The sequence below is a fragment of the Corapipo altera genome, unplaced genomic scaffold (assembly GCF_003945725.1).
Source record: "Corapipo altera isolate COAL_440 unplaced genomic scaffold, ASM394572v1 44, whole genome shotgun sequence".
NCBI lineage: Eukaryota > Metazoa > Chordata > Aves > Passeriformes > Pipridae > Corapipo > Corapipo altera.
Genome location: NW_020884880.1, coordinates 1,314,900 through 1,333,155, shown reverse-complemented (window position 1 = coordinate 1,333,155; position 18,256 = coordinate 1,314,900). Strand labels below are relative to the sequence as shown.

The 18,256-nt window shown below is 36.9% G+C and overlaps 1 protein-coding gene across 3 annotated transcripts in view; it reads right to left on the bottom strand.

Moving 5' to 3' along the window:
* The window catches only part of CDK14 (cyclin dependent kinase 14), a 314,027-nt gene that overhangs the window by 116,661 nt on the left and 179,110 nt on the right, over positions 1-18,256 (bottom strand). For all 3 annotated transcript variants that reach the window (XM_027639274.1, XM_027639276.1, XM_027639275.1), the window contains 2 exons: positions 13,971-14,091; positions 5,217-5,310 (listed from right to left, as the gene is read on the bottom strand). In XM_027639274.1, coding sequence (XP_027495075.1) covers positions 5,217-5,310; positions 13,971-14,091 — 215 coding nt within the window. The remainder of the gene's footprint in view (positions 1-5,216; positions 5,311-13,970; positions 14,092-18,256) is intronic.

Below are 18,256 nucleotides of genomic sequence, written 5' to 3'. Positions count from 1 at the left end.
GGACATGTATACATATGTAAAAAAATAATATTGCTAGCCTTTTAAATCTTCAATAACAAAAGTAACACTTCCATTGCCAGTGAAAAGGAAAACATCATTTTTCATAGCTATCTGAAATAGCAAACTCTTGTGAGTCTTTGCTGAACAGTTCCATGCAGAAAGCTCTCGTTTCTGGTGTCCCCCTTTGGCATATCAGGCTGCTGGGCTCAACAAATGGATATTGTTCTCTTTTAATTACTTTTTAATACTGTGTGTTATGGTACCCAACAGAGCAATAGCATCCAATACCAGAAAGGAGTCCTCAGCTTGTTTGATAGGCACCTCAGGAAAGACAGAAGCTTCTGGCTGCAAATTTCCACTCCTGCTGTGACATGTTACCTGCAGCGTGATGCTCCTGCGGTGTGCATGCTTCCCAGAATGATGTTTGCAGAGTGAATGCCCGTTTACAGATAAAACAGCATCGGAATGCCATTGTCCTGCCTGTGCAGAGGTCTACAAAGTATCAGAACTCTTTGTGCGTTATTCATGCAATGAAATCTAATTTGCAGTGTAGTTGGCACCAAGACTAAAGTTCAGCCAATGCACAGATTATTCCCTTATCGGGAAGGCGTCAGAGCCTGGGAGGAAAATTCACTTTGATCTATAGTGGCTCTCAGAAAGCTCACATAAAATGGAAAAGACAGAAATATCTCCCACTTTCAAAAAAAAATCTCTGCAGAAGAAAAATTGAGCTAACATAAGAAATTCAACTCTGATCTGGTTTGAATCTTTAAGAACAGCAAGTATAAAAATACATCCTTATATAAGAATGAGAGCTGTAACCAAGTTGCTACGTCCAGTGTGGTTCAGCATAAGGCATGCACAGGCATACTGCAGGCTGCTCAGTGTAATCAGCTTTAACACTCAACTAATTCATGTTGATCATCACCAGATCCAAGGAGCTGTCAATTCTCCCCGGTACAGGGCTAACTTGAAGGCATTTGGTGCAGCTTTTACTTCTAGACATAATTAAATTTTATATTTACAATGGCAGGTTCTCCTTGATCAGAAAACCTCAAAGTTTGCATATAGAGTATGCTAACAAATGATCAACAAAAATAAACTACTGATAAAGATCTTAGCTATTCCATATCAGAAGTCAAATGCTATTTCCCAATTTTCTGTAGTACTAATTTGATTCAACAGATTGCCCCACATATTTTTCCTGTTCTCATGGTTTAACTGCTCAACATGTACTTGATCATTGAAGCTTCATTCTTGTCTTGTGTACATATTACAAGACTAAACAGAAATGCTGAGACTACTGCATCACATTATCAGTCCATCAGACTTAGCACCTTGCAACAAAACCTCAAGCTGCTTGTCTCAGAGAATGGCAAAGCAAAGAGTTTGCTGGAAATGATGATGATACATCATTAGTATGATACTTAGAGGCAAAAGACTCGTTAGCTCTTACAGGCTGTAATTACAACAACTAGGCACAGAACAAGAGGAAACGGCCTCAAGCTGTGCCAGGGGATGTTCAGGTTGGACATCAGGAAGAATTTCTTCACTGAAAGGATTGTCAGGCTTTGAAACTGTCTGCCCAGGGAGGTGGTGGAATCACCATCCCTGGAAGTGTTCAGGAAACAACTGGACATGGCATTTAATGCTATTGTTTAGGTGACAAGGTGGTGTTCAGTCAAAGGATGGACTCATTGATCTTGGAGGTCTTTTCCAACCTTTATGATTTTATGATTTAATTTTATGATTTTACACTTTACTCTCTCATTTCTATGATGCATTTCTATCTAGAAAGTAACCTCAGTTTCAGTATGTAGGAAAAAAGCAGGAGTAAAGATGTAAAAGTACACTGATAAACCAAAACATCTCTGCATTAAGGCATTTAATTCACCACTAAACTTCTTTGAGAAAGCAACCTATGTGTGATTCCCATTTTATTTGATAAGTATAGTTTTCTTAAAAGAGATTATCAACACTTTTAAGTATAGGCAGAGAAAATCTGATATTATCAGATCCCAAGTATGACAATAAAAACTTGCAGCCTGCTTATTCATTAACATCTCTAAGTGCTGCTCCAATTCTGAGAACAGATTCTGTATATTTTATTGAGACCTATGGCTGTAATGGAAGTTGAGAATGCTTACTATAAACAGCTGCTGTAACAGAAATAATCAGTGTATATTATCATTTAAAAACCCACAAATTGAAACAATAGAAGTCAGGAGAGACAAGTTTAAAGAGAAAAGTCCTTAAACAAAACTGAAAGATCAACCTCTGTTCTTAATATATTATATACAATCACTTAATTAAGCCATTATGAAACATAAATAAACATCAGTCAGAATGAGGAAGAAACATATGTGGTATGCTGGGTTGCGTCTACTTTTGCTATGTAGATATGTGAAGAAGGCCAAGGGCAGAGATACACAAAAGCATTTAGAGACTCTCTCTGACTTCATAATCGCTAAAACAGCATACGCACAATGTATTTTAATTTCATTTACATAATAATGGGCACTATACAATAGGAAATCAAACAGATTTTTAAACTGTTATTCACGTCAAGTTTTATTTATTTTTCCTTGCTACTATTTCTTAGCATTTTGTGACTTTCCTACTACAGTACAACCACTTCCCTAAAAGCCTCAAGCTGTAACCTGACCTCTTACATGCTATGGACATGTAGCTGTGACTAATAACAATTAGCAACAGATATGACACAGATTAATATGCCTTTTGTTCCAAGTTGCGTATTTCAGAAGAAGAAAAGGATTACTGGATTAGTGTGAAGGTGCACTGTACCTTACACCATTTTTAGAAGACAATCCTCTGTTTTAAGAAAACCAACACTGGAGAATGTTGAAAACATGAACTATGGGAAGACTTTGTGGAAAAGTGTTTTACTGGCTGATCTGTTTCTTTCCCAGCTGTGTAAGTACTCACTGTGTGGGAGTTAATTGTATTAGTTATCTGGTAAAACAACCTGATTAATTTTGTACTTCAGTGCTATTAACTACCACACTATACATGATTCACTGGGGAATTAATGAATTTAATCCTTCTGTTCAAATACAAAACCAAACAAGAATAATCCTTTGTTTTATAACTTTTAATAGATAACTTAAATTCTTAATGATGCTTAGAGTACATTAGGAAGGCACTCACTGAAACTATTTAGCTAAGGGTAACTAGACACTTCCATTAGAAAGCCTAATTAATTGGGATTTAAAAATTAACTCTGATTTGCAATGGACCATAAAACTATCCAGTCCAAAATTTTATCTATTTATTTGAAGGTTTGCAACAGATCAAATTAAAGAAACATTATCAATAAATTATCCCTTGTTATTTCAGCACTATTCTCAGTATTTGCAGCTGCAGTTTTAAAACAGAATTTTAAAAAATGGCAGGCCTAAAAACGCAACCTAGATTATATTTATCTTGGGATTTTAACACACAAATAATTGTGAGGATAGAGAAGAAAATGGAAATATACAAAAGGTTTACAAAAGGCTTAGAAAAATAGGTTTATATGATATATCTATTACTATCACTTTTCTGCACTGTATCATGCAATCTCATATAATACAGTGCAAAAAACGCCCACTTGAAGGAAGGGATTTCTGCTGTTAGAAGTGCCCTTAATTTCCACAGCAAAAAGAGTCACTGAGATTTTACCACAACAAATGAGATGAAGTCCCAAAGAGGAATTTATTAGTTACAAAATTTCATGTTCTATAAATAAGGAGAAAATTTCAGATCAATAAATGAGAAGCATAATAAGTTAAGAAAGCAAAAGATGGAAACTGGCTCAGAAGTTGCTAAGCTTAAAATACACCAGCTGGCAAACAAACAAAGCAATGAGACACGTCACAGGAACTTCTCAGAAGTGCTGCTCCTGGTCTATGTTGTAGCACAGCCATTTTTCCATAGCACAGAATTTTCAGGGTATTAGCCAAGAGGGCAGAATAACAGAAGATTTTACAGAAAATTAGTTATTTTTATATCACAATCAAATAAGGTCTTGTTTTAGAGAAGTACTTTTTATGAGTCATCCATAAAAGCAGTTGCTAAATTCCCTCATGTCCCAACAAAAGAGATATAGTACAAGAAAGTTTAAGTAAAATGAAAATGTAAATTTTTTAAATAGATTATAAAAGACTTTCTTTATCTCCCCATGGGCCAAAATGAATACCAAATAAATCCTCTGCACTTAAAATAAATGCCTACTTACAAAATCACCTTTGAAAGCAACGGTATGATTCTTTTCTAAATTTGTGGTTAGAAGCAATCCAGAGATTACTATGTTGAGGGAAGATGCTGATCTTGCAATATTTTCCCTGATGGCCACCCCATAGTACCAGGAGCCACTTTGGCTCATCTGGGTGAGAAGTGGCTTCCCTGAATAAACTCACTCCACAACAGCAATGCTCCCAGGAGGCACTGGAGTAAATACAGACCTTGACAGGGAGTCAAGAAAAGTTATTCCTGAGCCTTTTGTAAGGGAACTGCCAAACCCCGGGCACAATGGAAGAAAGAGCAAATGAAAATAAAACCCCAAGCAAACAAACAAAACCCAAAATCCACAACCCTGGGAAGAAATATATGTAAGTGATGACTACGGTTTAGACAAATTAGCTCTTCTTTCACTCCTAATGTGGATGTATTATCAGTGCCTATGAGCAACCCATATACCTTATGAATGGCCCAGCCAGGGCCATTGACTACTGCAGAAGCAGTAGTCAAGGACTCCTGCTGAACTTTTACAGTGTCATTTCAGATTTCCCTTTCCGTTTCTCATTTTGTCTCCTACCTTATTTTTCCTTCATATATCTGTCTCACAACAAATTTTTTCCTTTGACACTAGAATATTATTATTAGTAGTAGAAAATTAATAAACCACCATCCAGAGTTGTTGTTTCTGATAACTTGCAAAGTGAGGATGACAAACCAGCTGGATTTCCACTGCCTTACATTTAGAAAAATTTTTCCACAATTGCATAGAAACTTTTATTTTTTAAAAAAATATTGATTGAAAAAAAATAGAAACTGAACTTTTAACACAAAATATGTCAAGTAAGCTTGTGGACTAGGCTTCTGATCCTTGAATCTGTTCATAATTTAATTCCTGACACAAAGAAATATGCAAACATTTATGAATCTATAATTTGTTTCATTTTTTAGGCACATTACTTCAGTAATAAAGAACTCACCAGAAATATCCTTTCAAGTTGATCCTGAATGTCTTTCATTCCTGGAAAAGCAGCGACCCCTTGAATCATTTCTACAAAGATACAACCCACTCCCCTGCAGAAGAAAAAAAAGAAGTATGCAATGTTAGACAGATTTCTTATAGACCAAGTAGCTAGCAACAGCACTTTTGCATCCTTTACCAGCATTTAAATAATATTTAAATTTAAATAATTGATGGCAGGCTGAAGGACAAACCTGCATTTAATAAAACCAGTGAATACAAATGAACACTTCTCAGGTGTTTGAAGGCAAGTGTAGCAGGAATCTGATTCACAGGTATTGAGACCAATAAAGGCACAGCTGTTGATCTCCATATTAGTGCTTCCCAGCAGCACAGTCATGCTCCCAAATTATTTCTGGAGATGTGTGATAGTGCGCTCTTGGGAGAAGCTGAATGGGGACAGGACGATGACAAGGAAGCACACTGGAAGGGCTTAGCATAGGAGGAGAATCTGGAAAAAGGTGAGCAAAAAGGAAAATGTGGCTGCTCAGTCACAGAACTAAGCTAAGCCCAAATGCTGATAACTTCAGGGATGGGCTTGCTTGGACTTTCTTCTTCCCTCTGACAGCATAAATGAAAGTAGCTCAAAGCCCATAGCTCTGGGAGGCTGCTGACCCCATTCCCCACAACCTCTGGCTGAGAGGTGCTGCAATGGGCTGAGAAGACACGGACTCCCTCCTCTCCCCGCCATGACAGCCATCTCCTTACAGGTCCTGTACTTGGTTTGTCACAAAAAGTACTTCACGCAAGTTTCCCTCATCCCACTGAGTTAAGTCAGTGGTAGAAGTACTGGGTAATCAGAGGGAAAAAATATCTGAGGCACACTAACTAGAGCACAAAAGAATAGATTCTCTAACGTGGAGGAGAGCTTCTGTGACTCTAACTCAAGTTCCAGATAACCTGTGAACTTCCTGCATCTCAAAAGGAAAACAAATTATAAACATTTGCATCTTTTCTGGATGAAAACAGCTCAAGAGTTTCTTGTTCCCTCAGCAAAAATAATCTTAAGAGAAAACATCCCTCAACATCCCTCTTAGCTACCAACATGATGGAGAATTTGATTATATACTTTAGCTTGTTCAATTAAATTTTTCTGCATATATTTTTCTACAACTTCCATGTGCAAACACCTACGTATGCTGTACCATGTCTGTGTAAGCAACCACCCAAAACCCCTCTTCATTCAGTACAATAACAAGTTCAAACTCCTAAACCATATATCAAAATAAACTAAGGGTTTGTGAAACTAACTGTGGTACCACCTCCCCCTAAAACTGAAAGTTGTGTTTCTGTGTCAGAAAATCACAGCCATAACCTCTAACTTAACTTTGGTTTTAGAAGTAAATTATTTGGAATGTACTAATTACATACCTTTTCATTGCTTAGACATCATGATGATGGATTCAGAAAGCCGCATTTAATTTTAGGAATATGTGTACATACATTGATGAGGAAGTGGTTCTAGAACAACTTAATGAAAACAAGTTGCATATTTTCATTAAGGCTGGGGTTGAGCTTTTACAGATGCCACTGAACTAAGATTATCAGCATATTACCTATGCTTTACCCATTTCTGAAGGCTTTGACTAGTGCCAACCAATGAAATAATTTTACATTTTAGGACAACGAGAGTTGGTAGTCAAATTTCTTGAAGAAGAAAATTAAATATAGATCACTATTTTCTAATTCTACATCCCCAAGGCAGAACTATATTAAGTGAAGTTTCTCTTCAGGCATTGATAAGTAGAAGAAAAATTTGAAAAGCACAGTTGTGGTCAAATTTTAGAATAAATTAGGTTTTTATAAAAGAGAGGTTAAAATTTATGTTCCATATGCTTCTGCTGGTTACCAAATGAACTGAATTGATTAAACTGCCATTCATCATTTAGTCTGGTTAGTGCTTCATTAGGCACAGATAGGCACAATATATCTTAGTCAAATACTTACAAACATGATCAGCATCTCAGGCAAGGAAAAATGCAAGATTTCAGCCAGAAGCCATTTATTCAAGATGAGCAATAAAACAATTGAATTTAGACTAAAGAAAAGAGGATTAGAGTTCTATTCTTGCAACCAGAAAACAGGCTTTTGATTAAACCAGTGTATCATTTGAGAGCACGTACAAATCTGCAGAGAATCTTCATCAAGCTCTTTGAACAGAAATGCTATAAAGGCAGCAGGAAGATTTTGCCCAATTTTGTATTGTTTTACATTATTTATAAATTTTTCCACTTTTAGTGGTTCTGATACAAGTATGAGCCAAAAACCAAGTAAGAACTGCAAACAACACCGAAGAAAAATTTCCTGCTTGGAAAGAAGAATCATATTATGTGTCTTGGACTCTTGTGCAACCTAGTATATCATTTAGTCCCAAGCTGAAATGAAAGGGTAGTGCAGTTAAATAAACCCTAATACAAAAATCTAAAGTTTATTAAAATCATATAGGAGAGAAACACAAACATTCAAGATTTGAGCTGGAAGACTGCTGTTCCCTTCAGGCCACTTGAAAGTTAAACTCATCCTTGGTTTCAAAGGTTATGGTGTTTGGCACTTTGACGAATAAGCCAACAGAAAGGGAAGCTTAAATGAATAGAAACAAAAAAATATAATAATAATAATACAAAAAAGTAGGACATTGAACTAGGAAATGGATAGGAAATACCCAGAAAGCCATTAGAGCACGTAAAGGCTTCCGGATGGCTGGATGGCATTTTTGATGTCCCAGTGGTATCCGTGAATTTCAGGCTCACAGTAAGCAGAAACTTGAGTCTATAGTAGGATCCCTGCATCACAAACCATAAGGGCACACACTTTAAATGAGAAAAGAGATAAAGCATCTACAAGGCCTTGAAATTTTGTCTTGTTTTTGTAGACCTCACAGACTTTTAAACAGGTTAGAGATATTTCTGAGCAAAGCAAAAACTATTTTCATGCCAGAAGAGCTGGTTTGTGAGGGAAAATTAGGAAAATGATGTCATTCTTGGTTACAAGAAAACCCAAAGGACAGGGAGAACATGATGACTCTGTACTCAAAATTATGCAAAAGGAAGGACAGGGGCAACTGATTAGGATTTTAATGGTTCCCAGAACTGTAGGTAGATCCAAGGTAGTATAACCAGAAATAGCAGAATGTGTTTAGGAAATAAAAATTTTAGGGTGAGTGATAGGGAAATACAATTAACAGTTGTGCTATACCTCAGCCTCCCAATGGTCTTGAAGCACAGTTACAGTTGTGTAAAACTAGACAAGCTGAAATACTTCAGAATATTCTTCAGGAAACAGACTTGCAATAAAGAGTAGGGTGGATAAGATGATCTCACACATCACTCCCATCTCTAGTTTTGATGACGCAAAAATTCTTGAAATATGAAATACAGGCTTTGATGTGCATCCATCCCCAAGGCTGTGTTATTTAGGTGTAATGTGTGCATGCTCAGCATACAAAAATATTTTCATGCAGCACTTGAAAAATAATTTTTGACAAAAGAATATTACCCTAACATATTTCAGTGTATTCAGTTCAGATTTTCCTACTCTCTTTATAGGACTTCTGAGTTTGGATAAATAAGCCAAATGCTGCAAATTTGTTCATAGATCTTTCCAACGCAATGGCACAGGATAACCTTGCAAAGTAAAAGTGACAGCCATTTAATGTTGAAATGGGTGGTTTACTCTCTGATGACAAAAAGCATAACTAAACCCATTGAAGTATTGATGAGACCATATGTGGCCATACCATATAATATTGATCTTCTATTGTCCTGCTTAATTTCCTTGGACTCTGGCTGTCACACACAGAGTAAGAATTACTAGCACAGCTAAATGAGTTACTCTTGCATTTGAATTGACATAGTAAATGAGCCTGTAAAAATGAAGCTGAATGCCTCAGGAACCTGCTTTTATTTTTTTTTTCCCTGCACAGCTTTTATAATTCAAGAGGGTATTCCTTTAAAATTAACTGGCTTACTGGTGGGTTGGTTTTCTATGTTTGGCTTAAGAATTCACATTCCTGTCTCTGTGTAACAAAGATCCCTATTGCTACAAGAATTTCCAGCCTATATGTAATTGAACACTGTAAAAAAAAGCATAACAGGTCTGGTAAGGCATAATATATAAGAGATTATAAGGGTTGTTTCCTTCAGTTAATATTGTGATTTTTCTTGATGGAGCCATAAAAGAGACTACAGACACACTCCAAAATGAGGAGCTGTTTCCAACCCAAGTTTTAGTTTATACTTGAATTGATAGTATAGAAACCCTATATTCTTACTATATATGTTTTAAACTGTTGAACTTTCTGCCCTGAACATATCTGCCTTCTAGCAGGCTCAGCACAGCTGATAACATTCAGCATGGCCTTCATGGTGAAGACCTGTGCTGAATCTTCACATAATGTTTCTATCTGGTCATTAAACCTGCATTCCATATGCAGCATTTGGAAGGCATTTTATGAAAACCAAGTAACTGCTTTCAGCAATCCCCCTGGTGAGATTTCTGAAATTCAAAGGAACAGTCAAGTTTTTGTTCAAGTTTCACAAAGTACACAGAGTTTGTGCTGTTGAATATATCAAAATTTTAAAAAAAACAAAACCAATAAATAAAACAAAACATAAAGCCCACACATATTCCCACTCAAAAACCAGCTGATTTATTTTTTTAAATAATTGTCACCAAGATGTAGTACTGCAGCCTCTTCCACAAAATCCTAGTAATAAATAACATGTTGGAAGGGTACAGAGACTTTTATTTTGTCTGATTTATTCAGAAAAAAAAATCATGTTCCTATATGATCCTGCTTATAAACAGAACTAAGAAAACAAATTTTGGGGGGGCAGGAATGAAAAGCAAGGGACTTTTGTCTCCTTAGCTGACAAAAATCTGATTTAATTCTACAGTGGCACACTGCCAGAATACCCACAAATGCTGAATTTGGTTGGAATTTGTCTTTCATGACCACTCCTCTTTGATAAGTGAAAAATAACATATGATGGACGATACAAATACAGCAGCAATAGGGCAAACAGATTGCAGTTCTCACATGAGAAGCAATGGGTGAATCAGAATTTCTCTTCTGTGATGACAAAAAACATTAAAATTTCTGCAGGAAGCAGATGCAATGAATGAAAACTGATTTACTTGAAAGCATGATAGCTCAAGGTATTTCTTTACAGTCAGACTTGAAGTAATTGTAATTACAAGTGACTAGAGTGCTCATGTTCTTGCCTGTGTCACACAGAGCTACCTAGAATTAAAAGTTCCAGAAATTTGTTTTGCATTGTAGCAATGCTCAGTTTCTACATTAAGAAATACTATGTTCATGAAGGATTGAAATCTACATGATCACTTTTTGCAAGAATTTTTCTGTTGAACTCACTTGTTCAGTAAAAGCAGAGTGCAAAATAACCTCAAGAAAATACTCCACAAACTTGAGCAACTTGAGATACTTTCCTGTTGAATGCGTTCTTTCTGGTTTTCTTTTTGCATCCAGATACCTTTATAAGATAATTTCCTTACACACATGAAATATATTTCTAGTAGTGAAAAAGTAACAGTAAATCTGATGTTCCCAAAGGATGAAAGCAGGTTTCAGATAGGAACTGAAATGCTCTTCCTATAACTACAGACCCAGACCGTTTCCTCCCAAACAGCATTTCTATAAATTTGATCCTACAGAATTTTCCAATCAAAAGCTAATTCAGTTTATATAACTTTTGAAGAGCTTACTGACAGTGAGAGAAGTTTAATTAACAATAGCTTGATAGTTATTGCCATATCACCTTAATACCATAATCCTACACATCAGGATTTCTTAGGAGTGGAAGTCACAATCCTGAAGAACATTCTCAGGCTCCAAGAAGTATTTCTTCAGGGCATACTGGGACTCCTGCTCTCATATTTCTCCCACTGCAAACTGTTTACAGGAGAAACAGGATAAAGATGCCTTTGTAAGATCCCCTGGGTAAAAAACATAATTTGGTGCACCTGTGTCTATGACAGGATCCATTTTTATGTAATGAATATCTTAGTTACTGTCGCAGGTCTTCATTGGTCAAATATTCATGAAAGCAAGTATGGAATTACAGTAAGCACTCAAACCCACACCCATATCAGCCTATGTGTGAAAAGTGGTGTGTTCTTGAAAAACACAATTTATTTTTCTAATAATACGATAGAAAAATTCCGCATGAAGAAGTTTCCCTGAACTAAGATCAGATGTGAAATCATGTATAAAACCCAATGTTACAAAATTATATAACAGTGACTTAAGAAGCACTTTTGTAACATTTGACTGACCTAAGTTTAATTTATTTCTTCCGCAGAAATAAACATAGCTGATGTTAGTTAATGAAAATGAATTTAAAATATATGCCAGCCCGTAACTGCTTAGGTTACCTGTACTGTGACTAAGAGTGTATTTTTTTTAAAAAGCGAAACAAGGGAATATGCAAAAAAATTGCCAGCTGTTAGAAAACATAGTTTAAAGCCAGCTGCACTTCAAAATAAAATATCCCTAGTGACTTCTTGATGTAAGCAACCCAGATGTAGCAGCAGCACATGCATTACCAGAATCAAATGGATATAATAACCTGTTTAAATTGCTTCATTTACTAATACTATACTCTTCCTGTAAGGAACAAATAGAATAGGTTCATTTGGGGATTTTTTTCCCTATGTTTCTGTGTTACTTATGTATGGGTTTTAGTAATCCCTAAACCCTTTATGTGTTGAAGCCTATTTTCCTTGCGCTGACTTTCAAAGGACTGTAAAATTCAAGGATTAGGGCAAGTTACACCAGAGGCAATGCAAAGCCATTTTCCTAGCTACTAGTAAGTCCTCATCAAGAGGAAAAAAAAAAAAAAAGCAAGCTATATCAAAGGTTATCATAACTCTTTGATGCAGTCATGGGTAGTATAATACAGTCACATAATGCCACTGTATCAAACGCTGTCAGCAGTAAATCACAAAGCCCACCATTGATTTCCATCAGCAGCCTGACACCACTAATGCATGTATGTCTTCATTAATATTATTTTATTGCCAGTGGCTATTTAAAAAAAAAAGAATGCAGGAGAATGTAACATTGCATGTGGATCATTAGCTTTTAGTTACTATTCTAATTCTCTACACCAGCAAATGAAGTGTAAAAATAGCCTGCAGCCTCTGCCACCTGCTTCCCAGCCACTGTCCAGGGGTTAATATTTGGACTCTTTCTTCATGCAGCTGGTCTTCTACTCAGTGGGAGCCCTACTTTCTGTTCCTGGGGAACAACCATGAAATGTTATTTATCATGGCTATAGCAAAGGCCCTGTGTCTTTTTTTTTTCCTCTAAATAGAGGAAACAGCTGTGCTTTCTACCTCAGCATTATTTAAATATTTAGTGAAGTGGCTTCCTAGTTTAGTCATCATGTAGATCATCAATAATGACAGAAGAGTGCACACACTATCTGCCATAAGGACATAATGCCGGTAATTGCATAAAAATGCTAATGCTACAAACACACTTTTCATAACAAATTACCAGATTATCTTGGAATCTGATGGTGGGCAGGTTTCTCTGTGTCTCCCTTCCTCCCACTCTGGGAAGCCACCAAGTGGTTTTAATGTAATTATGGCTCAGCTATGTACAACCATTGTGCAAGTACAGCCCCAAGCCTCTCTGTGCTCCAGCAGAGCTCACTATTGAATGTGCCAAGTAAGCATAAGTGACCTTAACATGCAACTACACCTCTCACAATCAAACTGGAAGTGCTGTCTCAGATAACCCAGAAAAGCACAGAAGTAAAAACCTAAACCTCTTCTGTCAAATACAATACACATTTGCCCTAATCTGATTTCTGATGTGGCAGTAGCTGAGCCTCTACACAAATTGCTGCCATTTGAAAGAAACTGTATTGCTGGGGCTTTTTTCCTAAGCTTTTCGTAGTTCTTCAGTTTGCACAGGGCAGCAAAAATATTGTAAGGGCTACAAATCAAGTACAAGACGAATAGGACATCATTCCTCATTTGAGACCAAACAAACCACCTCTGTCCCTGAGTACCTGGATCTTTTTTAGGCCTATATGAAATGCTCCGTGCAAGAGGACATCATTTATAGATATCACAGAAGATGTAATTATTGTGTTTTTCCCCAATATTCTTGTGTCATTTTCTCAGGAAAAAAAATAATAACCTGGATTGCTGAAGTACAATTTTGAGTCCTTCCTCAATCAAACTGCCAATCCTCAAATCAAACTGCCCTTCCAAACCTTCAAGTCTAAATAAAATCTGTAGCTTTGTAAAAAAACTATTCAGTGATGCGTCACACTGATTTACTGCTAACAAATACAGTAGATTCAGAACTGAGCCTATATGGTCACATCCAGAGAATTCAGGTTTTCTCCTTGCTACGGGAGGCCATGGTGAAAGTTTATCTTCTGCAAAACAAGTGTCATATCACATGAAAATACTGCACTAAGACTACAAAAGTCAAGCAATAACTCAGTCTCTTGCAAAGCACCAACAGGTCTTCTAGTGTCGTATCAACAGCAGGTATCAGCTGCGAATCGGTGGGGTGGCAGGAGGGGATTCCTTCAAGGAGATGCTGGGTGAACCACATGTATTATTGCACACACGTTTTTTAACCTCTATCACTAATCTCACTACATATTTGCTTTACATGCCCAAAATACCCAAGAGCTAAAGCATCTACATTGTCATCATCATCTACACTTACCACATGTCAAGGCAGGTGGAATATTCTGTTGATCCCAGAAGGACATCTGGAGGCCTGTACCATAGGGTTACCACTTCATTAGAATATGTATGACTGGGAACTGATTTAGCTCTTGCAAGACCTGTGGGGTAAACACAAATAAATAAATGTAAACAAAACAGAGTTTGCTGTATAGTTACAATCCTAAAAGGATATATGAGCACACGTAATGTGACGGAATGTTGCAAGTATACTTTTCTTCTACTACTGGAGTAAGTTACTTAATGAAAAAACATGGTAGCATCTATCATTTGGTACCTGGCTAAACAGAGCTATGAATATTATGAAGGGACAATAAAATATGCTTTTCATAATGACAACCCAGGAGAGATGCAAAGATACATGGTGGTATACCTAAACAGATAAGCAGGTATACCTAGACAAATAAACAAAGATTTTAATTGCCATTAACTGCTCAGCCTCAGGCATCGATATCCTTTGATTTCAGAGTTTTTTAGAAAAAGGAAATTATAAGGAAACTCCCATACAAATGATGCCACAGAGGAGATTTGGCTTTTCAGGGAATCCTAAAGAAACCTTCCACAACTTACACTGCAAACCCTAGCTTGCTTATTCAAGTTTATGTTTGAAAGCTGTAGACACACTTACACATTACCATTCAAATAAATATTAATATTGTAGTAATACACCAGAAAATGGTATGTGAAAAATTCTTCTCTCTCAACAAATGTGAATTGGCAGTACACCAATTTCAGAAATCATTTCAGTGAAATCTGTGGCCTGCTGAAGATATAGTATTTACAATAATTGTCTTTTAAGCTTGTCAGTCATTTAAAATAATTCACATTACTACACAACCATAATCTACCTCATGTAAAAGAGAGATCATCATATGCTAAAACCAGCAGTAGAGAGCACACTTTTGTAACAATGTTTCTCCTGCAGAAGATGCTCTCCTCCAGAAAATGGAAAAACATTTTCAGGGCTAGAGGTGACTGTTCCCATTACAGGCCTGCAAACACCTTTTCAAATTATCAGCTCTTAGCTACTGACTTGAGACTCTCCACTCCCTTGCTGGGAACACTGGACATGCACAAGTAATGGAAATCAGGAGAATGCACTACTGGGTGCTTTTTTGTGTCTTCTTGAACTACTGATTTTCCTTTCACAAAACAAATGAAATTACTAAAACAAAAGGTCATGTTTTATACCTTACAGAAACAAGGAAACAAAGTCATACACTCAGAAAGAAATAAGCAACATGAGAATTCTCAAAAGAGTGCAGATGAAAAGTGCTTTGCCCCTTTATTCTTAATACACTGGAAAGGCTACTTAAGAAGTTAGTCTCAGTGAATATATCTCCATAGTAATGATGGCAAATTTTGCCAGCAGACTGCATTATCAGCTGATTATAGCAGTTAGACCACTGTAGAGGAATAATTTGAATTGTATGCTGTGATTTCTTCCTTAAAAAAATCACATTTGAAACAAGAAAACCCATTTTTAAAAATGTTCAGACCTCCATTTCTTTTACGTTTGTGCACCTGGCCACCAGCTTGATGAATAAGTTGGCTCACAAATACAGCCCAGGGTTGGCCAGGTACAGCCCCAAAGAGATCACATTACGTGCTCCACAGTGCCTCTACCTCTAGATTAATGTTTTTGCTAGTGAACAGTTCTTATTCCTAGCACACAGAACTATTAACAAGTCTGAGTTTCTGAGCATCTATATTCCATGTGACTAAACTGAAACACTATTCCCTGAATTTGTGGATATGGACCTAGTATTATTAAGCAATATAAAAATTATGAAAGGATTTGAGAATTCTGGATGTTGAATGACTCCATCCTTCTTTGCCTGTCTGAGCCCTCCCTGTTAGTCTTGTTTGAGGAAGACTGAAATTGGTTGCAAACAACTTCCTCTCTAATCTTCTACCTAGCTCTGATAAGAGAAGAGACTTAAGCAGGCAGGGGAAAGGCATTTTTAAGAAGTCAGCAACATCATGTGTTTTGGGGAAAATTGTCAAAAAACTTTAGAGCTTGTGGGATGAAAAATGAACTCAAACTTCCATAACACAAAGCTGATGATTCACACATTCCAGAAATCTCCAATGTAGAGAGAAAGGAGTCCTCAACTTGCCATACCAGAAGTCACACTGCAAATAATACAATATCCAAGCTTGCCAGCCAGTTTCTGCCACTTTGATGGCCAGGACGGAGCTTTGCAAGTGTTATAGTCAGCCCAAGCACACCTTTCCTCCTCTTCTGCGGCTGTTCAGCACGGAACCAGTCCTCCCATCCTGCTGGGAATGCCATCCATGCTGTTTCCTCAGCATACTGCTTGCTTCTAGATCTCCTCCAACTCTAATCCATTCCAGGCTAAGTAAAACCTATCTGATTTTCAAAGGATGGTGCTTTTGGGTTAATCCCAGCCTATTGTTTTTCTTTAATACATTCTTCACTCCCAAAACACAATAAAAGTCTCACTTGAGGTTCACTGCTGCATCTGGTTTCTCGGTTATCAGGATCATCACTGCAAAGGAGAAACTTATAAACAAAACCTTCATTTGTAAAAGCGAGTTGAGGCCCTACATTGGCATTAGACATCATCACAGGGTTTAAGAGGTGTGCTGGTTTATGGGGAGGCTTATGGGTACAAGCCAAATATTTCAATTGTGGCCAATTGGTTTCCTAGTTGGGCACATACACTGCTTTGGAAACTATATGGCCCAGTGGAAAGCAAGAGTGAACAATCAAGGGAAACACTCACAAAAACTAAGATTAGGAAGGGGAAAATTTGGCACAGTCCCACTGTTCAGTCAGTCACTACCCCTGTGCAGGACTCAAAGGACCTGAATTAGGCAAATGCCTTGGAGGAGCTGCTTTCTTTCAGGGAGGAAGCAACCTTTGCTTTTTCTGAATAACGCTCTGTATAAAGAAGGCATTTGCAATTTTAAACACTTTCACTCAAAGACTCAAAATTAATGCAAATGTCTCTCATCGCACTTGAGACGTGAAAAAATACTCTCGTTTTTCAGATATATTTACAGTATAAAAAGAATGCTACGAAAATATATATGTGAAACACCAATATGATACTGCATTTCTTGTTTTGATGCTCCAGATACAAATAGATGACAGTTACCAAGGTTTTTTCAGATATCCTTCTGCAAGAAAATTTGCTACATATTTTATACCCCTTTTCACATCTAAATATGCTTACTCATGCAAAATTTATTTAACCACATCCTTCAACTGAAAAAAAAATGAAGGGTAGGATTAATTAGCACAGCATGTTCGATCACTTTCTTTAAGGGTTCCCTGTCTGTTTCCATGGTTACACTACAGGAAGAGCGACAATCTCATTTTAAAAAGACAGAGCTTACAGGGGATCATCAAAACTTCAAACCTTAATGGCCAGTGTACATAAAAGCAAAAAGGTAAATGAAGGATCACCAGGTGAGTACCCAAGATTTACATATTGCTGCTTGAGCACTTTTTTGCCTGGAAAGGTGGAGGAAGGACCTCCTGACAAGCAGTGAACTCCCCTCCGCTTCCTGTGTCGCCTGAAAGATAAAAGATCAACACATGTCCTGCTGTTGTAGCCTATTTTGAGAGAAGGAATCCAAGCATAACGCCCACTTATTAAAATTAAGGTCGTATCAGACCCACTGGGGAATTTCCATGTAATTACAGGACGGACAGACACTATTCCATGGTCTTCAGGCACTGTGACCATTATTTATCCAAAATGAAAAAAGAAACTGTTCTGATGCATTACCAAGTGCAAGGCCTGCACAACATCATCTATCTGCACTGTGACACAAACCATAACTTTCTTTTAACTCATTCATTAAGCAACAGCTCAGGGTACCCTGTAAAGCCCTGTATTTAAAATACAGAGTGAACGATCTATGCCTATGTATATATATGTCTTTAACACAAAAAATCCCCTGCTGCCTCTTACTCTGAACTTTAAAAAAAAAAAATAAAATGTAAGAATACATTTTCGTCCTTTGTAAACTCAATTGTCTCTGGTTCATCTGGCTTTATCTTAGGCTCAGAGGATGTATCTGATTTTTATCTAGGATCAATTATTGACAAAACACACTGTACTGATTTATTATCACTGTAATTTTTAAATTGTATTTGGTTTTTACAAGAGGCTGTAGCTATATCCAGACTCAAGATCTATCTAATACACGCACCTTTGACTACATGAGCACAAATATTAATATTTGATATCTCTCTAGCTGCAGAATAGCTTTCTAGTCAAGTTGATATGA